The sequence below is a fragment of the Macaca thibetana genome, chromosome 13 (assembly GCF_024542745.1).
Source record: "Macaca thibetana thibetana isolate TM-01 chromosome 13, ASM2454274v1, whole genome shotgun sequence".
NCBI lineage: Eukaryota > Metazoa > Chordata > Mammalia > Primates > Cercopithecidae > Macaca > Macaca thibetana.
Window position 1 is genome coordinate 6548523 of NC_065590.1, and position 24439 is coordinate 6572961.

A 24439-nucleotide genomic window follows, 5' to 3' on the forward strand; every position below is an offset into this window, starting at 1 on the left:
GGTGACTTATGCCTGTAATCCCAGCACTTTGGGAGGCCGAGGCAAGTGGATTCGAGACCAGCCTGGCCAGCATGATGAAACCCTGTCTCTACTAAAAATAACAAAAAAATTAGCTGGGTGTCGTGGTGGCGGGGGACTGTAATCCCAGCTACTCGGGAGGCTGAAGCAGGAGAATCACCTGAACCCAGGAGGCTGCAGTGAGCCGAGATCGTGCCATTGCACTCCAGCCTGGGCAATAAGAGTGAAACTGTCTCAGGGGGGAAAAAATTGGTTCAAGCATTTTCACATTTGCCATTGAAGCCTTTTCTTTCTTTCCTTCCTTCCTTCCTTCCTTCCTTCCTTCCTTCCTTCCTTCCTTCCTTCCTTCCTTCCTTCCTTCCTTCCTTCCTTCCTTCCTTCCTTCCTTCCTTCCTTCCTTCCTTCCTTCCTTCCTTCCTTCCTTCCTTCCTTCCTTCCTTCCTTCCTTCTTTCTTTCTTTTCCTTCTTCCTTCTTTCTTTCTTTCTTTCTTTCTTTCTTTCTTTCTTGTATCATGGCTGTTTTAAAATCTTCATCAGATAATTTCATCATCTCTGACATCTCAGCATTAGTGTCTAATGATTTTTCTTTTTCACTGAAGTGTTGAGTTTCCTGGTTCTTGGTATTACTAATGATTTTTTATTGAAGCCTGAACTTTCTGAATATTATATTATAAGACTATGGATCTTATTTAAATCTTTTGTTTTAGTTGGCTTCCTTTGATACCACTCCAGTGAAGGAGGAGTAGGCATTGCCTCATTAATTCCAGGCACCCCCTAAGCCTCTGAGGCTCCCTGTTGCTGATGAGTGCTAGTGAGGGTTCTGGCCTCCCATGATGCTTCCTCTGATACCACACTAGATGGGCAAGACCTCATTACAGCTCTAACCATAGCTTCCACTGACAAAGGTGGTGGAGGGCATTATGGAGTGGGGGTGGTGAGGGTTCTGACCCTCCACTAGGCCTCCTGTGATACCACTGTGGTTAGGAGGGGCTACCTCATTTCTACCTCTTAGGAGTAGAAGTCTTAGCACCCTATATGGTCTCTACTATCACTGTGGAGGGTGGCCTCATTGCCATCCTGCAGGGATGAAAGTCCAGGCTCCTTATTCAGCTTTCTCTGATATTACCTGGACTTGTGGGGTTGAAGGGGATGTGGTTGAGACACCTTGTTGCAAACTGTGGAGGAGAGAGTGTACACTCTCAGTTTTTGCTTGTGGCGGTGGGACTGCAGTATTTTGTAGTGTGTGGGCAAAGTAGAGGGGTTATTTTCTAAAAGTTTTTTTTGCCTTGGCATGCTATCCTTTACCTGGTCCTTTGGATGGACATTTTGTTTGGTTTTTAATCTGTGTCCATTGTTGATTCTGGCTTGCTGGCTTTTCCATCACTAAGTCTAGAATACATGCGCAATAAGAAAACCCAGGAAATTCACCAGGCACGGTGCTATTCCTAGGGTCCCAAAGTCCCTTGCTGGCCTGTCTTCTGCTGTTCTCCTTCTAGAGACTTCTTATGCTTGTTTTATAGACAATGTCCAGAGTTATTAGTTGTACTTACCAGAAGGAATAGGGACAAGTGTGTCTACTTCATCTTTCTGGAAGCAGAAGTTAACTTTATCTGGTTGTTTTCTGAAGGAACAGCTGACTGGATTAACTGATAGGCTGGGTATGGGGTGTAGGGAAAGAGCAGTCATTAATGACTCTTTTTTGTCCTTAGCAGCTGGAGGAATGGAGTTGCTATTAGTAGAGATGGGAAGAAAGACTGGGGTTGAGCTGATTTTTAAGAGGATGATTTGCAGTTTTTGAACATGTTGCATGTAAGATACGTAGTGGAGTTTTGTAGGCTTTCGTTTTGCAGAGTCTGGAGTTAAAGCTGGAGATCTGGGCAGGAACTGTGCATTTAAGGGTCATGGCATGGAGGTTATAAAGCTATGGGATAAGACTAAACCACCTGAGAGTGAGTGCAGAGAGAAGGGGGATCAGTCTAAGGGCTGAGCCCTAGGATGCTCCATTGTTACGAGGTCAGGAATAAGAGTCAGGACCAGCAAAGGAGACTAAGGATGGGCAGCTTGGGAGGCAGGAATCATGATGAATGTGTTCTCAGGACAGGGAATGATGAGATGGACCCAATACTGCTGAGAAGTAGAGGAACGCGCAACTGAAATCTGATCCTTGGATTTAGTAGGTTGTCCAGAGCAATGTAGAAAAACATTTGACCTAAAGTTTTGCTTCATAGGATTTTTACTTATCAAGCTCACCATCACATTTTATATCATTCATAAAAAGTAAACGTTAGTACTGCTTGAACTCCAGTGCTGGGATGAGGAATTTGACCCAGTGAAATTATCAACAATTACAGCCATAAACTGCTCAAAGGCACCATAGTAATTTCATCAAAGCTATTTATTTATTTCTCGTTTCTTCTGTCTAGTTATTGAAACCTACTAACATATTGGCCGGGCGTGGTGGCTCACACCTGTAATCCCAACACTTTGGGAGGCCAAGGCAGGTGGATCACCTGATGTCGGGAGTTTGAGACCAGCATGGCCAACGTGGTGAAACCCCATCTCTACTAACAACACAAAAATTAGGCAGGCATAGTGGCCGGTGCGTATAATCTGAGCTACAGGATAGGCTGAGACAGGAGAATCACCTGAGAGGCAGGAGAATCGCTTGAACCTGGGAGGCAGAGGTTACAGTGAGCCGAGATAGCGCCATTGCACTCCAGCCTGGGCGACAAGAGTAAAACTCCATGGAACAAAAAGATAATAATAATAAAAATAAAACTACTAACGTATTGATCATGTATAAAATAGAAAAGTAATTTTTATTGGCTATTTTATAAAAAGTATTAATATCACAATAAATTACTATTTCGTTTTTGTTTCAAATTAAATGGAATGATGGAAACATATGTGGGGCTCATATTATATGAAATCATACTTTACTTTTGATATATTGCCCCCTTGGATCTTAATACATGACCTCATAGTACACTAAGACTCGCTTGAAAGCCAAGGATTTCATCTGAAGCCAAGGAAACAAAGAAGTTAGGTCTCTCCCCCAAAGATTGGCGAGCTGCCTCCATTTCCATAACTTTCTTTATAATCAACTCTAGTAACATTTAAAAAATATTTATGTTTTGTGTTCCTCATGAGCAATAGTCACTTTAAAACAAGATCGATATGTTAATCAGGGAAGATTTGGTAAGTTGTATTATTTTACTTTTTAGCTTCAGTATAGCACATCAATATAATCTTTTATTTTCTATTGAGAAACATGTTTGGGGACGTGGAGATAAAATTACAGCGACCTTTAAACGTAAATATTTTTAAATATAACTGATTTTTATCAGGTGCTTTTCCTACTACCCAAATTCGTGGCTTCAAGTCTGTACATAGCCAAGGCCAAGGCTGTTATTTACGCCAATAAACGATAGATTTAATATTGTTAAGGAAAGTGAAATGTCTTATGGAAAGCAAAGTGTTAACTTGTTTCCAGAGCAACAGCTGTTGTTATGCACTATGGAGGGTATTTGCTGTAACAGCTTGCTATGTTGAGTAGCTAGAGAGGAAGTCTTCCAAAGATATATCCTATCACTGCAAATAAATAAGGAAAATGTAACCCCCTCCTAAGCCGTGTACAGAGTAGCTATGGGAACACTATGTTTGATTTTTGCAATGATTTCCTGCGTAAAATGGGCAATTTTAGATGGCTGGTTTTTTCAAATAGAAACTTGAAAGTTCAATGTATGCAGTTCATTATCAAAAAGAAATATTGACAATCTACATGCTGGGACTCTAAGCAGAAGAATCAGAAGTGACTTCTGATGCTGTTGATTCTCTTTTTCATGGACAGAAAACTAAGCAAATGGAAAACTAAAAGGGCTAGTTAAGTGACTTGCTTCTAAAGAAGACACACCAAATAGTTGTCAGGTCAGTGAGGACAACTCAAAACTACCAGCAGACATTTCCACAACATTCCTTTAGCTCCATCCCTAGAAGAGCCAAGTCCGTAAAAGATGCCCAGGGAGGTACTGCCCTCAGTGAATGCTGACATTAAACACCAACGATCTGTTGGGTGCAGTGGTGTACTCTTTTAGTTCCAGCAACTCAGGAGGCTGAAGTGGGAGGATCTCTTGAGCATAGGAGTTGAGGCTATAGTGAGCTATGATCATGCCTGTGTCCAGCCCTGCACTCTAACCTAAGCAACATAGTGAGAAGCTGTCTCTAAAAAAACAAACCAAAAAATACCAGTGATCATGTTTCTTGATAAGTAAAGAAAATGCGACTCTCAGCCTGTGAATAAATAAACTGCACACATTTGTTCCAGGATAAGGAGGTATGCCTGCCCTGCCAGAGATGTTAGCTATGTCTCAGCTATCTTGTCTGTTCCAACGAGACACTGATCTTACCCTGGCTGTGCGTATGTGGTTCACATCCCAAACTACGCAGGACCTGATTCTAAACTGGCCAAGTATTTTTCCAAGGCATCTGCTGGCAGGCACAGGCCACTGCTTGCAGGCACAACCCTCTCAACCCATCAGCTGATAGCTACTCTCTGTATCTTTGTTTTCTTCTTAGAAACTTTTTGTACCTCTCTTTTTTTTTTATTATACTTTAAGTTCTAGGGTACATGTGCACAACATGTATGTTTGTTACATATATATACATGTGCCATGTTGGTGTGCTGCACCCATTAACTTGTCATTTACATTAGGTATATCTCCTAATGCTATCCCTCCCCCCTCTCCCCACCCCACAACAGGTCCCAGTGTGTGATGTTCCCCTTCTTGTGTCCAAGTGTTCTCATTGTTCAGTTCCCACCTATGAGTGAGAAAATGCAGCGTTTGGTTTTCTGTCCTTGCGATAGTTTGCTGAGAATGATGGTTTCCAGCTTCATCCATGTCCCTACAAAGGACATGAACTCATCCTTTTTTATGGCTGCATAGTATTCCATGGTGTATATGTGCCACATTTTCTTAATCCAGTCTATCATTGATGGACATTTGGATTGGTTCCAAGTCTTTGCTATTGTGAATAGTGCCGCAATAAACATACGTGTGCATGTGTCTTTATAGCAGCATGATTTATAATCCTTTGGGTATATACCCAGTAATGGGATGGCTGGGTCAAATGGTATTTCTAGTTCAAGATCCTTGAGGAATCACCACACTGTCTTCCACAATGGTTGAACTAATTTACAGTTCCACCAACAGTGTAAAAGTGTTCCTATTTCTCCACATCCTCTCCAGCACCTGTTGTTTCCTGACTTTTTAATGATTGCCATTCTAAGTGGTATGAGATGGTATCTCATTGTGGTTTTGATTTGCATTTCTCTGATGGCCAGTGATGATGAGCATTTTTTCATGTGTCTGTTGTCTGCATAAATGTCTTCTTTTGAGAAGTGTATGTTCATATCCTTTGCCCACTTTTTGATGGGGTTGTTTTTTTCTTGTGAATTTGTTTGAGTTCTTTGTAGACTCTGGATATTAGTCGTACCTCTTCCTTTTTATTCAAATTTCTCTGTAAGGTCCCTTGATCATGTCAATTTCCCCACTGGGTAGACTAGTTTATAGAAAGTATTGTCAGAGTTTTCCATGCCTTTGTCTCACAGTATTTTACCACTTAAGAAAAAAGCATCAGGAAAATATAAGGCTCTATAAGAAAGAAATGAAAGTATGTGCTTTTCTACCTGTCTGTGGTCTGGTTTTCTTACTGAAAACACTCCCATGCAAAACCAGACTGCAAGTATTTTATTATTGGTTTTGATATTGATGGATGGAAGCTCCATATGGACAAACAGCCAATGTTAAGTTAATCAGTGATTTTTAAAAATATTGTTATAGGAAAGGCATCCAGATCCAGACCCTAAGAGAGGGTACTTGGATCTTGTGCAAGAAAGTCCATAGAGTAAAGTGAAAGCAAGTTTATTAGGAAAGTTGAGGAATAAAAGAATGGCTACTCCATAGACAGAGCAGCCCCTAGGGCTGCTGGTTGTCCATTTTTGTGGTTATTTCTTGTTTATATGCTAAACAAAGGATGGATTATTCATGCCTCCCCTTTTTAGACCAGTAACTTCCTGACGTTGCCATGGCATTTATAAACCGTCATGGCACTGGTGGGAGTGTAGCAGTGAGGACAACCAGAAGTTACTGTCATTGCCAACTTGGTTTTGGTGGGTTTTAGCCAGCTTCTTTACTGCAACCTGTTTTACCAGCAAGGTCTTTATGGCTTGTATTTTGTGCTGACCTTCTATCTCATCCTGTGACTTAGAATGCCTTAAGCATCTAGGAATGCAGCCCAGTAGGTTTCAGCCTTATCTCACCCAGCTCAAGATGGAGTTGGTCTGGTTCCAACACCTCTGACAATATCATTTGTATGAAAAGTTCATGCAACTTGGGCCAAAATGTTCCACTGAAAAATGAGCACTTCATGAAAGGACCATTATGATGTGTTCCTTACTTTCTCCCTCCAGCTACTTCCCTGAAGCCAAAGCTTTTCACTGTTCTGCACCTGCAAGCTGAGCTCCTCCAAGCACCACTCCCCACTCCCCCTCAGTCCCCTTTCTTCTTGCTGCCTGCTCTGCTGCTTCTATTTTCAGGCCATTCCCACTCTCCCCTTTAAGAATCACCTCCCCCAAAGAGCCTTTATGCAATATACTAAGATTGCAACAAGCACCCTTTCTCTATTCTTGCATAATAAACCATCCATACTCTTTCCTTGCACTTGGCATAGCCAATAGCCATCTAATTGTATATTTCTTTCCTCTTAGACTGCTTGGTGGTACATATTGTACTTTTTCATAGTATATCACCAATAAATGCTCACCTAGCCTAGCACAGTAGCTGATACAAGGTAGATTTTCAATCAGTGCTCAAGCATATACATGAGAGTGTAGAACTCAATTCAGTTGTTAAGCACTCCTTTTGTTGGGTGTCTTATAATACAAATAGAGGGGAAAATATCAAATCATTTTAGTACTAGGAAATTTCTGAACTAACTTTTCTGATACAGAAATCGTAGAAACTGCTTTTAATTCATATACCTAAGAGAAAGATTCCAAGATGTATAATAACAATATAATGAAAGACTGTAAGTTTCCCTGGGGAAATGCGATTTCTTGGATGTTAGATGTTTATGAGGCAAATCATCTAAAAATTATGAAAATGAAGACTCAGGGGTCCTAGAATACTTACAACTAAGTAAATAAGCCTTTGCTATAATTATTTTCTACTGTCTGTACAAAAGCCAAAGCCAGCAGATTCCAATTCAGTGTTTAAAAAAGTATAAGAATAAAGTGGTCTTAAAATGTTCCTATCATGGCTTAGTGTAAAAGATCACAGGTCTTTTCAGGTATAGATCAAAAAAAAAATTTTTTTTTTTTTTTTTAAGGAAATCAGTGACTGAGGAAATTTGTCTTTTCTGGCAGTTTTAGAGTTAGGCAGGAGCATTTACAGAGGTCCCTGATGTTCTTGATTCATTTGAAGCACTGGAATTCAGGCGCATAGAGAGGAAGATTACATAACACTCAGCTCTCTGTTCTGTTTTGTTTGTGTGTGTGTGTGTGTGTGTGTGTGTGTGTGTGTTTTGAGACAGAGTTTTACTCTGTCACCCAGGCTGGAGTGCAGTGGTGGGATCTCGGCTCACAGTAACCTCTGCCACCCAGGTTCAAGCGATTCTCCTGCCTCAGCTGCCTGAGTACCTGCGATTACAGGTGCCTGCCACCGCGCCCGGCTAAGTTTTGTATTTTTAGTAGAGACGAGGTTTCACCATCTTGATCAGGCTGGTCTTGAACTCCTGACCTCGTGATCCACCCACCTTGGCCTCCCACAGTGTTGGCATTACAGGCGTGAGCCACCTTGCCTGCCCAGCCTCAGCGCTGGTACTTAGTACTCGGGTGTTAACGTTCAATCCCTTGATGCCTCAGCTCTTCTTTTTCCAAGGCCTGCTTCTCTCTCATAGGGATTTACATGATAAAGACTCCCCAGTCATTGTGACAATGAGGTCAAGATCCTGAATTCATTTCCATTTTGAATGAGTTTGCTTCACTCTGTTCCATGGCCTTTGAATATCTCATTAACCTTGGGATTACAGGGGGTATTGAGTGATAAATTATTGATTCTTTACTTACTGATATTTTATTGAGCACCTATTACATGCAAGCCATAAAGCTTCCACCGGGTTTAGAGAGATGAGCAAGACTGAGTCCCAGACACTCACAATCAGGAAGGGGAAGGGGATTGTACAGGGAATGGCAGTCAGTGCTCAGTCCAGTGACTGGCATTCCGTTACCACGGACCTTCATCCCAATCATCCTAATTATAAAATAGGTATTATCATCACATTTTAGGGAAGGAAACTGAGGCATGGAGAAGCCAAGTAATTTGGCCAAGATTGCACACTTGGTAAAGGGTATTCCAAATCTTGAATGTACCTCTATTCTGACTGATTCTTTAGTGGAGGTAAGGAGGTAACTCTCTCTGTGATGTCCCTTTAAGGAGGGGAGAATGCTTTCTCAGATGAAGGGGAAGAAGTGTTTTCATGAACTTGGACTGCTGTAACAAAATACCACAGTCTGGTGGCTTAAACAAGACATCTGTTTCTCATCACTCTGAAAGCGTGAAGTCCAAGATCAGGGTGCCAGCGTGGCTGGGTTTGAAGAGGGCTCTCTTCAGGGTTGCAGATAGCTTTGTATTTTGTACTCTTGCTGGCAGAAAGACAATGAACTCTCTCCTCTTCTTCTCATAAAGTCACTAGTCCCATCATGGGGACCCTTCTGTCATGACCTCATCTAAATTTATGTACTTCCTCAAGTCTCCATCTTCAAATTCTCTCACACTTTGGGGGTTAGGCGTTCAACATATGAATTTGAGTGAGTGAGCACATGAAGTTCATGGTAAGTAGGAAAGGCTATTTATTCTAGTTAGAGGAAACAGGATTGCAAAGAAGAGCCTTGAGGGATGGTAATTACTTTTCCTTTAGAGGACTTCAGCATTTTTTCAAAATTTCTGGCAGATATAGTAGGAGAAGCCAGAATGGGAAGATTTGAACCTAGAAGGTACGGAGGGACCAGTGCCAACCGACTTGGAAAAACACAGCAAACCTAAGACTAGTGATAGCGGACTCTCCAGACAGCTGTGAATTACAATCTTGACCCTACCCTTTACTGGCTGTTTAATTTCTGGAATGTGCCTTGACCTCTCTGAGCCTCATCTGTAAAATGCAACATAGAGACTGCTGGGAAGACAGAGGAAAGAACGCGTGTGAGGGCTAAGCCATTGCCTGACTTGCAGAACCTGCTTGTTAAAAGTAGCCACTCAGCGGGACCAGGAGTCTTACCTTTCGTAATCTGGCTGCGAATCACAGTGTCCCAGTGGGCTTTATTTTTTAAAATTTATTATAAAAAACATTTGTTTATTTTTGAGAGACAAGGGTGGCGGTGGAGGATGTCTCGTTATGTTGCCCAGGCTGGATTTGAACTCCTGGGCTCAAGTGATCCTCCTGTGTAACAGGGATTACACAGTGTGCCACGGCACCCAGCTTTATTCGGCTTTTGAAAAGACTGATGCCTGTGCCTACCCTTAGGGATCCCCATTCAGCTGGTCTGGTTTGGAATCTTAACATGGGTGTTATGTTTTGATTCTCCAAGTGGTTCTGATATGTGGCAGCGATGGGGGCCACTGACCTGCCTCCCTTCCCTACTGAGGGAGATGCGGGCAGGCGAGGACCTTGGAGCTGGAGATTAGGCCCTGTGTGCTCACCTGGTCCCCTGGGGTGGGCACTGAGTGGCTTTGTACGCAGGACCTCAGTCCCCTCAGCTCTGTGACTTTGAGGATGCTGGTGGCGGCTGTTTCCAAGTTGCATTGGACTATTACTCCTGTTACTGCAGCCATCACCCATAGGACCACTAATACTGCAAAACCACCCTTCCCAGCACCCAGGAAGCCTCCCTCCTAACCCCCAGGCTCCTTAGAAGGAGCAAGTGAGATAATGAACATGGACGTGCTCTCAACCCTGTGTGAAGAAACCCAAGCTTCTCCTGCTTCGAGGACTTTCCCAAGGTCACTGCCAGAGTGGAAGGTGGAATCCCTCCCCCTTGTGCCCAGTGTGCTTCCTCCCTGAAGCATCTCCTGAATCGGGCAATGTTTAAGGGTGGGAGGTTAATAAACTCCATCTGATCTCAGAGTTCTTAGCGTCCAGAAAACAAATCAATGGGCCATGCTGAGCACTGGACTTTGCTTGGCATGTTCACGATTGTGGGGTTCAGATGCAGAGATACTGTACAGCCTGTCCTTCTGCTTTGGTGCAGGCACTACTGTATTTTTAGACCTGCCCGACACTGCCAAGACAAGCAGTGTATGGAGATGAAGGCCAGGCTTGCTGGCCTGCACAACAGAAGCACATTGCCTAAAGCGAGGCGACATATGCTGGCGGCCCTCATTTGCTGCGAGGGAGGTGGGGGGGGAGTGGCGTGTTTTGTTTTGGCTTCATTTGGAACATTTTATAGCACTTCACACTGCGTGTGCTTGAGGATGTGTCGAAACACAGGATTAGCTTTATGAACTAGCTTTGTGGGTGTCTGAGGCAATATAGCAAGTTTTGAAAAATGAGTAACACTTAAGTTTATCTTTAAGCTGCAAATAAAATATTTACAGTTTTGTATGTACAACAAAATCACTTATCAAAACACTACAGATTTGGAATTGTGATCATTTGGGTTGACTTTTCTCTCTATACCCTCTATGAAAGAAGGTTTGTTCTGCAAATTATATTATGCAAAATCGAGAGGAAATGTTTAAATATCTTAACAGAACAAACTGGTTTTGCTTGCAAATGAAAACCCGTAGAGACACTCGTGATTCTTCCTGGTTTCCTCACCACCTGTAACAACAGTAACAGCAAAGCTTACGTCATCTCCATCCCAGCTGCTCAGCTCTGGGTCAGTCTTTTATGAGCTCCCACTTGGGTTTGCTACAATAGCCACCTTAGTTAGGAATTACCTTTTCCTTGTTCTATTCTTCTTCCTGGCAGTTCATTCTCTGTATACTTGCAACAGGGATACTCTGATACCAGTTGGATTGGTATCTCTGATTAATGGTCTTGAGCACCCCCTGACACCCATGTGCTCGGGCACCGGCTCCTTGGAAGGGAAAACAAAGCCTCAACCACTTTTCCAGGTTCCCCATTTTCTCTTCCCCTCGTCCACCTGGTGGCAGCTGCAGGGAGCAGCTTCCTACCCCACGTTCCATGGAACTCTTTCCCTCTCTGATTGGCATGGCCTGGCTCCTGCCTTCTGCCCCATGAATTGTAGGCAAACGCTGAGATCCAGCACCATATGCCCTTTCTCACTGCTACTCAGCCCTGAAATCATGGCCTTTCCATGCCATTCAACACCGTCATATTCAAGCATACCTCTACTAGGTACGTTTAGTACCCAGCGTTAAGAAAAGCAAATATGCTTTTCCTTCTGGGGAAGAGAACTTGCGAGGGCAAGGATTATGTCTGACTCTGGCAGTTTTTGGTGCCTTGCACGTAGAAAGCCCTCAGCATATGTTTGCTAAATAAAGTGGCTTCTGGTTGCCAGCACTGTGCCCATTTGCTAAGCAAGCCTGGCAAGGCCCCTCTTAGAGGCCCCTGATGAGACACCAGTTTGAGTTGTTGGATGGATGTGGATGGCTTGGAATGGAACTTATTCTAAAATCAGTCACAGTTAAAACGTCAGGCTGCTTTTGCCTGTCATCTAAATTAATGAGGTTTTAGTGCATATTTTACTCTTTTTCTCTGGAAAAAGAAATACTATGGGGCTTTACTTTCCTAACTTTTTCCATTGAATTCAGAACAGATTCCCATTCTGCCACTAGCTTCTTGCCTGTGGTAATCTTCACACATGCACAAAAAGGCACGTAGATACTGCGTAAGCACATTCATACAGACACACCCACGTTAGTGTGCATCATTAATAGTCAACTTTACTTCATAGCCTTCATGGTCCTGTAGTTTTTGGTTATTTTTAAATTTCCTTCCTGAAGGATTTTTAACAGACGTTTCCCTATACTGCCTACTCACATCACTTTGAATTTGACCTTTCAGGTATACGCAAGACATGAGTTCCTTTGACCTATGCTTGAATCTGAAATTTGAATTTGTATGCAGTTAATACTCTTTCCATTATATATTTTTATGGATAAAATTGAGACATCAGGAACATAGATTTGCATTCCCTATATGCTCTGTTTAACAAACTAGACAATCTCTAATGATTCAATGACTGTTTTATTTTATTAATTTATTTATTGAATTTTTTTTTTTTTTTGAGATGAAATCTTGCTCTGTTGCCTAGGCTGGAGTGCAGTAGCACCATCTTGGCTCACTGCAAACTCCATCTCCTGGGTTCAAGCTATTCTCCTGCCTCAGCCTCCCGAGTAGCTGGGATTACAGGCATATGCCACCATGCCTGGCTAATTTTTGTGTTTTTTGTAGAGATGGGGTTTCATCATGTGTTGAACTCCTGACCTCAAATGATCCACCCACCTCGGCCTCCCAAAGTGCTGGGATTACAGGTGTGAGCCACCGTGCCCAGCCTGTTTTATTTATAAATAAACAACAGAATACTTCTCAAATAATTACTAGAAAATACTATGTATAAAGGGAAATGTTAGAAAAATATGAAATGATATAGTTACACAGAATATGTTGATATCATATTTCAGTACACTTTTGGCCGATGATTTTCAGTCTAGATCTACTAGAATAAGGTTATGAAATAAGTTGCTAGAAAATGTAATTCCGTAAAAGTTTAATCTGTTTGGGAAAATAAACTGAATTCCCCAGAACTATTTATACAACATCTGTTGTTGGACTGATTGGCCGCCATCCTCAGTTCAGCACCTGCCCAAGGAGCTCTTCATAGGCCAGTTGACCAATTGATTGAAAAATCAACAGAACTTACTCTCTTTAAAACCAGTCTTTAATTCTTTAATCCTTTCACAGATTCACACATGCTTTCCTTTAATTATCCACATTGTGATTGTATAGATTACATGTAAATGCATTTCCATTGTAAATCTTGCTTCGTGTTCTAATAGGCACTAATAGAAGTTCAATATTATGTAGGTTAAGCATTGAACTGTATTTAATGAGACAAATGGATTTTTAGAGATGCTTCTACTAGGCACAGTCCTAAACCTTGAAAGACAAGGCTGTGTAGTTTTACAAGCTCAAATAAACAACAAGAAAACCAACTCAGTTTTCTCTGAGATACAGTCAAGATCTAAGAGATTGAAATGATATAAATCACTAACCAAACAAAAATATCCTCCAAAAATTGTATAGGTATATAAAATTATATATATATATCTAAAATATATATCATTATATATGTGTGTATACACACACACACACACACACCACATTTATAGCCTCTAAGGACAGTCTTTCAGTTTTCAGTGTTAATATATGTGTGTGTGTGCGCATATGTGTATGTTCTTATATATATATAGATAACTTAAAGCCTATCTCCACCCTGGATCCATGAGATTAGATGATATTTGTTAGTATCAGCCACATTGTTGACAAGACCATTTTATTACAAGGTGTCATAATTAATAATAATCATAGCAAATATACTTGAGTGCTTACTGCATACAGCCACTTTTCATATATTATATCAATGAATCCTCACTATAAGCCTACGAAAAGAATACTGCTTTCTGTATTAGAAAACTAAAGTCTATCATTGTCACACAACAAATAAGCAGACGAGCTCCCATATCATGTTTCAATTCCCAAATGCATGCACTTAATTCACTCTGTGTTGAAGATTCTCTGATTGGCTCAGTTTTGCTTCAGAGAGTGCATGAACTCTACGCAATTCTACAAGACAATTCTTTATTATGACTGAGGATTTTAATTCTGCAATTGAAGTGTGGTACCTATGAAGACTATGCAATATAATTAGCTAGAAAATAGGAAATTCCAACAAATTTTGTAATATGCTTGACGTTATGCACTTTTGAATGTTACAGGCATAGGCAGGAAACAAAGCACATGGTGACGGCACTGAGGCATCTGACTTGGAGGCTATTTCTATGTGATCAAAGCTCTCCAGGCAGCCAAGGCCCTCCCTTCCTTTAAATGCCAATCTGTGGTTCCTGCCTTGTGCGGGGGATTCAGAATCAAAAGCTGGGCTCCTTTGCTAGAGCAATTGAAAGGGCAGGGATTCGCAGTGGTCAGGAATGACAGCAGCTCTGGGGTGCATTGTTCCCCACTTCTGTCTTACTCTCTGTTTCTTCCTCTCCCTCATCGTGAGTCTCCTCCTTTTCTTACATCCCCTCTGCTGCCCGCTGCCTTGAGGCTCCGGCTGCTTCCTCTGCCCTCTGTGTGACCTGGTTCAGGATCGCTGAGCCCTTGGCTTCCCTGGCTCATCTGGACCTGGACCGGGCTATCAGTGCCTCCCGTGAGCTTCTGCTCTGCTGCTCATCACCTTGGTTTCTCAGTGTTCTGGTTCCTAGGGGATCACAGGGATGATTCCAACTCATCTTTTCAAACTGTTCTTCAGAAGGCATGGGTCAGAGGTCACCTGGCTTTGTGTCAGGTGTCTGCTCCCATTTACTGATGTTTTAGGTTTGTAGGAGTAGAGTCATGTGATATGGAACGTGACTACTGCCTTTTTAGGAGGTAAATGGACAGAAAACGTTCCCATGGGAGATGGTATGAGAACTTTGTAGAACTTTCTGTATCAGTAGTTTACTTTGCCCGAACATGACTACTACACTCTAAGCTATCATTTAAAGAGATGTTCCATCCTCAGTGGCACATCAGAAACAGTGTACAGCCATCCAGTTGTCCCACAGCATCCTTGGATAATTGTTTCCCGGACCCATCCCCCTGAGGATATTAGAATCTGTGAACACTCAAGTCCCTGATATAAAATGGCATAGTATTTGCATATAACCTATGCACATCCTCCTGTATACTTTAAATCATCTCTAAATTGCTTCTAATATCTACTACAATGTATGTACTAAGTAAATTGTTGTTATATTGTACTGTGTTAACATTTGTATGATTTTTATTGTTGTGTTGACATTTTTTGTGGTGTTTTTCCTAAATATTTTTGATCGATGGTTGGTTGAATCCACAGATGCAAAACCCAGATACAGAGGGCTAACCATACAAGCTAAGGGAAAGAATGCATTTTCCTATTGCTGAACACAAGACCCCCTGCTGTGCAGTGATAATGCAATCTTGATAATAATAGCAGTAAAAGCCACCACACGTGGTGGCTCATGACTGTAATCCCTGCACTTTGGGTGGAGGAAGCAGGAGGATGCTTTGAACCCAGGAGCTTGAAGCTGCAATAAGCTATGATTGCACAACTGCATTCGAGCCTGTATGACAAAGCAAGATTCTGTCTCAAAAAGAAAAAAAAAAAAGAAACGCCTTTTACTGGTTTCTTATTATATGCCACAGACTTCACATACTTTGTAAGTCATTCTTCTAATAGTTCTAAAGGATAGATGCAAACATCCCTATTTTACAGGAAAAGAGACTTCTGGGAGCTTCAGTAACTGGTCCAAAGTTACCTTGAAGGAAAGTGGTAAATACTCAGGTCCCTCTGATTCCAACACCTATGTTTTTCTACTGTATTAATCTGATTTTTAAAATTCTAACCAATATCTTTTAAACGAACTAAGACAAGAAATAGAGTCTACTTTATTTACATGGATATTAACCAGTTCTGCTGCTCTTCCTCCATTTCTAAAGTTTCACGTGCGCTCTGGTGTCATTTCTCTTCAGCCTAAAGAACTTCCTTTAGCATTTCCTGTAGAACAGGTCTGCTGGTAACACATTCTACGCTTTCCTTCTTCACAAATGGCTTTATTTTACCCTTATTTCTAGAAGATATTTTCACCACGTGCAGAATTTTAGTTGAAGGTCTTTTCTTTCAGCACCTTAAAAATGTTTTCCCACTGTCTTTTGGCCTCCGTCATTCTTGACGAGAAAGTTAGAGTCTTGGGATTGTTTCGGCATATGTTTTATGTCATGATTTTTTCCTCTGGCTGCTTTCAAGACTTTTTCTTTGTTACGGGCTTTTGGTAATTTTTTCACTATGTGTCTTGACTAATTTATTGGGGGAGTTTATTATCTTTTGGAGTTTGCTGAGTGTCCTGTATCTATAAATTTGTGTTTCATCACATTTGGAAAGTATATCTAAATCATCTTTGGGTTGGCTGTCTCTTTGATAATTGATCAGATTTTCATTATTTGTTGGTATGTCAAGTAATTTCAGGTTATATCCTGGACACCTTCAATTTTATGTTGTCAAAATTCAACATGTTAAATTCACTGGAGAATTCACTGTTAAGATTCTCTGGATAATGTTGATTTTTTAAAATTTTATTGTTTTTTTTCAGCAGGCAATCAACCAACCCAATCTGTCCCTTTCTTCTGTGGTGGCAGTTTCAATGTCAATTCAGTTTTCAAAGTCTATGTGATGCTCTTGGTGCCCTGCACCCTGGGGCTCACACTACTCAGGGCTTGCTCTGGAACCTGGATGGTCTTCAAACTGTAATTTGGTTCTCAAAGACTTTGCTATGCTTCTTGGTCTATTTCCTGTGCATGTGCAACTTGGGGGTACACTTGGTCCTTGTGTAGGTTCAAACATAGAATTTTAGAGTCTTTTCTTTAGCTCTTTTCTCTGTGAGATTTTGTTTACACCCTCTGGGTCCTCGGACCGCTTCCCAGTTTCTCTGGCCAGAAAGGTTGAATTCTGGGTTGTGGCCTCCTGTGCTGTGGCACATTTCCATGCAGCCGTGACACACAGCAAGCAGCAAGAGAAAAGGGAAAAAGCATAACCATGATTCCTCCCTCCTCTTTGCACAATGAGGGCTCCTTTTTGTGGTTCCTCTATCTAGAGGGTTGGGTCATCATTTGGGATCTTAAGTGCCCACACCTCCACTGGGGCAGCAGTGCAGACCTGTATTTAAAGCTGATCTGGAGGCAGGACTAAGGGAATAAAAAGAGGAAAAAATAAACATGGAGATTTACTCTGGCTTTCAGGGGCCTATTTTCCTAGATTTCTAGGAAATGAATTCAACTAAAGATTTTTGTTATTCACACCTTTTACACAGTTTCCAGTTGGCTTACCTTCAGGCCAAATCCATGAGGAAAAAAAAGAAGAAAATCAGATAACTCTTTGCAACTTCATCTTTTGTTAAGACTTGACTTTCCTTCTCACCCCACTTGCTATTATTTACTTTCACTCCTTATATGGTTGCTTGTCATACTTACCTAGTTTTAGTTGTGATCAGTGCAGCCGTGGAATGAATTTCTTATTCTCTGAGCTGCTTCTTGTTAGTAGTTATTATACCCCTAGCACTTGGCATGGGAGCTGTCCTGTGAAAGATAACCTCAACCTATTTCTAGATGAAGTAAATGAAAATGTAAAATGTGAGACTCACCAATTGCCTAATAAACTGTGGAAGGACAAGGACAGCAAATATTTGGCCCACACTCTGCAACTCTTGATTTCCATACTCAAAGTTGACATTAGTATCTCTTCACTGCCCTGTTCCCTGCTGAATCTGAATACAACCGCAGAATGTTTTCTGACACAGCAGCCCTGGAAACCATGCCAAGTGGCCAGCATTGGTATGGGAAGTGAAAACCTATCAGGTATTTCTGTCTTCAGGACTTGGTTATTCATATAAAAATCTGAGCCTTCCTTTTCCATTTAACTGAGGTGACTCCTCTTCTCAAATTTCCATCGTCCCATCTTCTTTCCTCTAAGACTCCAGTTGGTTGATAGATTTCTTCTTTGCTAGGAAGGTGTGTTGAGGAAAAACATTCTTTGCCTTCTTATCAAGTTTTATATTTTCTTAAAATATAACTTGACTAATATGTTTCACTAAGCATTCCCCCATCTATACCATCAAGAATTTATTTTAGCATGTTAGCCTTTTGGAAACGATGAATTTGGTTAAGGTTGGTAATTATCCAACTCAAAAATGATTGTAGAATTCCTTTTTGTTTGATTACCGTATGTCACCAAACCTGCTATCTATTTTTCACCAGCTGTACCATTAACTTAGCCTTGCTTGTCCTTGATGCCTATAGACTTCTATACCTCTCATTTTGAATCTTTCTAAGTGAAAATATTAATAGAAAGAGGTAGGCCTTAAATAAATCTGATTTAAATTCTCAGATTTGCTTGGAAAGCATAGCTAAACAAACTTCTTTTATGGTTTTGCTTGTCATTTTTTATTGCCTTAGACTATTTTCTATAGAGCCAACAATCTAAATAGAAGCAGATATTTTTGTTGTGGTTAGGGGCTTGGGGTGACTGTTATCAGCTCTCAGAGATAATCATGGTGCAAATATATCTTAGCAGAAGATGTGAGGCAGTGTTTGTAAATAATGTGAATGCCTTTACATGTGTTTGGACCTTCGGTGTGAAACACTTCTATGCTATCCGAGTGGGCACTTAAATGGGGGAACTCTTTAGAAGCAAGAACCTTAGGTCTTCTTGCTTCTAAAGTGGAAAATCTTGATGGAAAAAAAGAGCTCCCACAGTATATTAAGCTTGTGTGTGGTACAAACATTGAGCAAGAGGAGTTGATTGAGTCACGAACACGGACATCACTGATTCCAAGGTCATCTGATAAAATCTCCTGTTTGTTGAGACCCATCCCTGGCATTCTATCTAGCAGTGCCCATGGCTGAAATTAGAAAAATGAAGACGAAAGCAACTGATTGTGTGGCAATCTGCTGTATCCATAATCTAAGTGTATTTTTCTTTCTTTTCTCTTTTCCTCCTGGGGGCTCCAGTTTACCGCGGTTTTTGGGCAGTCCTGATGCTCCTGGGGGTAGTTGCTGTAGTCATCGCAAGCTTTCTGATCATCTGTGCGGCCCCCTTCGCCAGCCACTTTCTCTACAAAGCTGGGGGAGGCTCCTATATTGCTGCAGGTACGTAGAGTTAAGTGGGTATGACTTTCAGCCATGGTTTTTCTTCATGTCTTTCAATTTTTCGTTTCTATATTCAGGCAACAGCCTTCTAGTAACAGTAACACAATAATATTTGTATACAATACTTCTTGAACACGAACTAATAATATTTGTATACAATACTTCTTGAACACAAACTAATAATATATGTATACAATATTTCCTGAACACTATGTGTCAGACACTTTCCAGGGACTTTCCATTTTCCACATGCTGACACATTTAGCCATCATGATAGTCTCTGCTCACTGTAAGCCCATTATTATAAAGAGGAGAACACTGAGGCTTAGAGGAGAAAACTCTGTCACTGACTCACTCCAAGGTGCGCAAGAGGCTGTTAACCTCTTACCCTATTAATTTGCCGTCTGTAAATGGGGATTGTAACGTATGTCTCTGTAACATGTCAGGTTATGATATGGGCAGGTATTTTCTGAGCTCTTCAAAGATAGCCCTGTGATGATATTTATGACAAACACACACTCTTGATTTATCATAGGTACAAAAATATTTTTCTACATCATCACCATTCATTTTCTTAATTGTTTGTTCATGCCAGGTGTGGTGGCTCACACCTGTAGTCCCCGTACTTTGGGAGGCTGAGGTGGGTGCATCACTTGAGGTTAGGAGTTTGAGAACAATTAATTAATTAATTGTGGTTCACGTGAATTATCTGAATATATTATTTTCTGTGTGAAGCTTGCATTTATTTTAGTCCGGTTTCTAACTTATTGGATTCCTGCTAAAATGATCACACTGGAAATAGAAAAGTAATTTGAAGAGGTGGCACCATAGTGACAGTTGAAGGAAAGGAACAGAATGGAAAGGACTGTTGTCCTTCTAATCTTTGGAAAGATAGCTTGTGACGCTGCCCAGTGTCACTTCATCAGTGCTCAGGTAACAACAATACTTTCTGCATAAGATGGTGCTTAATTCTGTAGAGGGAATAAAAAGAATAATCAGATCTAGATCCTGTGTTTTATAGGGGCCAAGAGGAACAGAAGTTTCCCTGAAAAATCGACTTGCAAAAGGCAGATTAATTGAAGAAAAGGCATACATATTTATTTAACATGTATACACGGCAGCTTTGAGATTGAAGACCTAAAAAGATATGGGCAAATTGTCTAGTTTTATGCTTATGTTCCATGAAGGATAGGCAGCTGTGTAGAAATGATTGGACAAAAAGGGTGGGATCTAATGGTCATAGACGAGTGCGGAACCCAGCGAGGCCTGTCTGTTTAGCTTCTTCTTGGCCTCTGAGCAGCACGCCTGCCTTCCGGGTGTGGGGCAGGACCCTCTCTGGAATTGGGATCTTACGACCTATTGGCAAACAACGTAGGTCAGGTCATTCCTTTGAGGCCAGTTTTTACCCAGAAAGGTGGAGGGAGAGTTAGAGTCATATGTTCAGGTTTCATGGCTGGCTTTGGGGAAAGGAGTTCTGGTTTCTATGATTCACCTTTGTGGAGAGGGGTACCTTTATGGCTTCTAAGGCCAGCCTCGGGAGAGAACAGGGCTGGGAGGCAGGAGGGCAGGAGAAGGTCAAAGGAAAACTTTTGCTTCTGAGGCTGCTCCTGGGGCTTCATTTTGGGGTTTTGTTTCCTGAGCCCCAACAGTTTAAAGAGCTCAGAAAAATCTCACTCTGAGAAGAAGAACCCTGTTTAAACCATTCTTTTGTCTTTTATTTCAACTGTTTTCTTTCACTGGATTTAGCCATTAAAGCTCTTCATTACAAAAGCCTTTTGTATTGAGATGTAATCAACATACAGCCTACCATTTTGATGTGTATAATTCAGCGTAGGGTTTTAGGATGTTCACAGAGTTGTGCAAGAATCATCACTATCTGATTTCAGAATATTTTTATTACTCCACAGAGAAACCCTGTTTTTTGTTCTCCTTCTCTCCTGACCAGCTCTAAGAAACCTCTAATCTACTTTCTATCCGTATGAGTTTGCCTATTCTGAATATTTCCTATGAATGAAATCACACAATATGTGGACTTTTGTGTCTGGCTTTTTTCACTTAGATCTGAGAAATTATAATCCCTGCTGCTTGAATTCATAATTCCTAGGACCAGATCCCATATCCTTATATCCCTTAAAACTGAGCATCTTCTTGGCCAAATATGTTTTTCTCACCCAAACTGCACTTTACCCTTTTCCTTTTCAAAGTTCTAATGAGGGTACATATTTTTCTATGGTCTTCCCAGAAATAACAGTGCTCTATTTACATGTGTAAATATTTGTTTCTTCTTTTTCCTTGCTTTTTTTTTTTTTTGTAACCACATTTTTTCAATAGAGGGAACATGTAATAACCATAGTTTAGTGATAATGTATTATGGGCAGCATGGTTGTTTTAAACTCAGAACTGCTTTGATCCTGGTTTTGGTCCCGGTTTTTGGACAATTTGTGGGGGTGTGTGTGTGTGTGTTTGCGTTTGTGTGTTTAGTAGCTTTGAAAAAAATTGTTGGTCTTTTTCCATTTTGCAGTTTGTGCAAGAAAGCAATATATGCGAAGAATTATGTTTGGCTGAGAACTGTGTAGGAGGATAAAGCATTTAATGTACTCATATATCCATACACCTGTAACTGGTAGATTTTTTCTTTTTGCCTTTATTATTATTTTTAATTGACACTTAATAATTGTACATGTCAGATTTTTAAAAAATGAACCTTGTGTTGCTTATGGTAAAGGGCCAAGTGTTTCCTTGCTCAGCACTTCATGCAAAAGCCCCGAGCAGTTCTGAGGTGTCCAAGGTGTTGAGGGAGCCCATTTTCAAAGCCATGAAACTGGATGATTCAGAGGACATTTACTTTACATTTGACTTTTATTATAATTTCCTTTGTGGCACTGTTATGGGAATCAGGAGGACCAGAGAGACCTCAGGGTAAAGGAGGAGGATTTTACTGAGTGCACTCAGATCCAGTGGATTAACATCCTGAGACTGGGCCCAGAACAAAGACAGCTCTTGAACTTTATACACACTTCAAAAAGGGGGTGGGCTAGCTTGAAGCAGGCTTTCGGTGGCATGAAAGCAATGAAACAGAGGCAGAACAGAGACAGTTAATCAAATTGTGGCCGGTGTGTAACTCAGGATTACATATGATGGTTGCTATGCAGCCCAGATGGCTGTTATCTAGGTTTGCTCTAGTGTCTAGCATGGGCTTATCTCATAACCTTCGCTATGGCACCCAGATGGCTGTCGTTTGGGCCTGCTCAGGCTTCTCATGACCTTCATCATGCCGCTTAGATAAAACAAAATACTTGAAGTTACGAGTTACAGAGAACAGGAATCTATAAACTCATACTAAAAAGAGAAAGGAAAATTTGTTTTTCTTCTCCCTTTGCTGAGGGAGTGCTGGGAGAGTCTCCAGAGCACGTTCTTTGTGTCCTGGCTTCTCAGATAGTGTTTATTGAGGCTTTTCCTGGGTCTGTTGCTGCCCTAATACAGGAAAGCTTATTTATTTTTCTACTTAATTTTATTTTTCTTTCTTTAACTTCCGCCTCAGTACAATTCTACATTGTTTGTGTATGGCCATTTGTTTACCAAGAGCAGGGAGAGCTACCCTGTCGCATGGGATGGAATGTGACTGGTCACTCGTTCCAGAGGCTCCCATGCCAGCCCTGGGCCAGCACATTGAGCTTTGCCCACAACTAGGAGCAGGTGCAGCCTGGGCTCAGGCTTGTGGTGGCTGCTTTTTCAATGTCACAAACAGAATTGGACGCTCTCTGTATTTTTGGGCAGATGGTGTTAGGGAAGGGCAGAGCTAAATTTTCTATGGCCATTGCTGGGTGTGTGCTCATAGGAAGACTCTTTGGCATCAGCAGCCCTGTGTTTAGACATTCCATGCATGGCAGAGGGATGCTTATATCAGGGCTGTGGGGTAGGAGGGATGGGGCCCATGGTATTCCCTTTGCTAGGTCAACAGGCTCAGAGCAAGGCTCAGAAGGCTTGGAAGGTGGATACTGCTTCTCCCTACACTTGGACAGAGACTTCCTCAGGCAGGCCAGGCCACCTGTTTCCAGGGGAGTCAGTTCTGGGCAAAGTGTAGTCATTGTCAGGACAATGACCCTCAGCCATGACTGTTTCAGCAAGTGATCACACACCTCTGCAAGATCTCAACTGCCCCCATTTGTTTTAATGTGGACTCACAGAGAAGTTTTAGATACAAATGGGTTGTCACACATCTCCTCCTGCCCCATGGCATTGAATGTGATAGGAAAGATGCAGGAAGTGTTAGGATACGTAGGCATGGCATTCTCAACATTGGCTTATATGAAGAAAATTACCGTAAAGCTGAATAGTCATAATCCCTGGGCAAAGCAACATCAACACAGCAATTTCTGTACATGAGCAGGACATCTACGTGTGTGAAATGAGTAAGGATGTGGCCTGGACACTCAGGACACTGGCATTGGGAGATCAGCCATAAAATTCACTATCTTACCAGCACATCAAGGTAGAAACATTTTTCTGCCATAATTGAAGTAGCCTTTTCTTAAATGGCAAAGTGGGATGTGTGTGGAATTTTGCTGCAGAAAGTAGAAACAGAGTCTCTCTGGGTGGAGGAGACTGCAGAGCTCTGAACCTTGGGCTAAATCCTTTGTTAGACTCTCAGGCTGGTGAGACTACCTGGACATCTCGAGAGTAGAAGGATTCAAGCAGCCCCTATTCCAGGTCCAGGGTGTGCTCATGGAAGCAAAGGGTGTCTTTGCAGTGTACCTTAGTCCCTTGAAACACCACAGAGGCCAAGTTACATCTTGATTCCTGCATGTGCCTGCTTGCTCTGCACCATTCCGTGAGGACAAGGTGAGCTCTTTGTCCCAGACAGCTGCTTCACAAGCTACTGCCTCTCACCAGGGAGATGAGCAGGGCTGGTTGGGATGAATTGTGTGAATCCTCTGCCATGTGTGGCAAAAAGCCTGAAGCACAGCTGTCTGCAGCTCACCCATCTTTCCTGCTCTGGAGGCAGTGCTTTCTGTAAGTGTAGGGTTGGAAACACTTAATCTAGTGTAGGAAAGGTCAATAGATAGAAAGGGAATAGAAAGTCCCCATCTCTAGCAAGTTAGACTGACTTAAAAGGAAGTGGGATTTGTGGTTTGTTTTCCTTTTTTCTTTTCAGAAGATCAAGAGAAATGGCAATAGCCCATCAGTAAACCGCATTTATTTGCAACTAAGATAAGAGAGATATGATGGACACTTAATACGTAACTCAGGATTTTTTCTCCTTAATCCTAGCAAAAACAGCTCGCAGAAACCAAGGGACGTAGTTCAGGTGCTCATTTTCCTTTGGCTGAGACTGAGCATGTGGCTCACAGAGGCTCCTCGTGTTTTCCTCCAGGTAAAGGAGGATGTGGCAGCCATCAGAGTAGAAGAGTGTGTGGGGCAAGGCAAGAGCAGGACAGCTTAGGAAGAACTGTCAACAGCC

The 24439-nt window shown here is 41.6% G+C and overlaps 1 protein-coding gene across 2 annotated transcripts in view; it reads left to right on the forward strand.

The window, feature by feature from the left end:
• The window catches only part of TMEM182 (transmembrane protein 182), an 82336-nt gene that overhangs the window by 44373 nt on the left and 13524 nt on the right, over positions 1-24439 (forward strand). For both annotated transcript variants that reach the window (XM_050754262.1, XM_050754261.1), the window contains exon 4: positions 18841-18978. In XM_050754262.1, coding sequence (XP_050610219.1) covers positions 18841-18978 — 138 coding nt within the window. The remainder of the gene's footprint in view (positions 1-18840; positions 18979-24439) is intronic.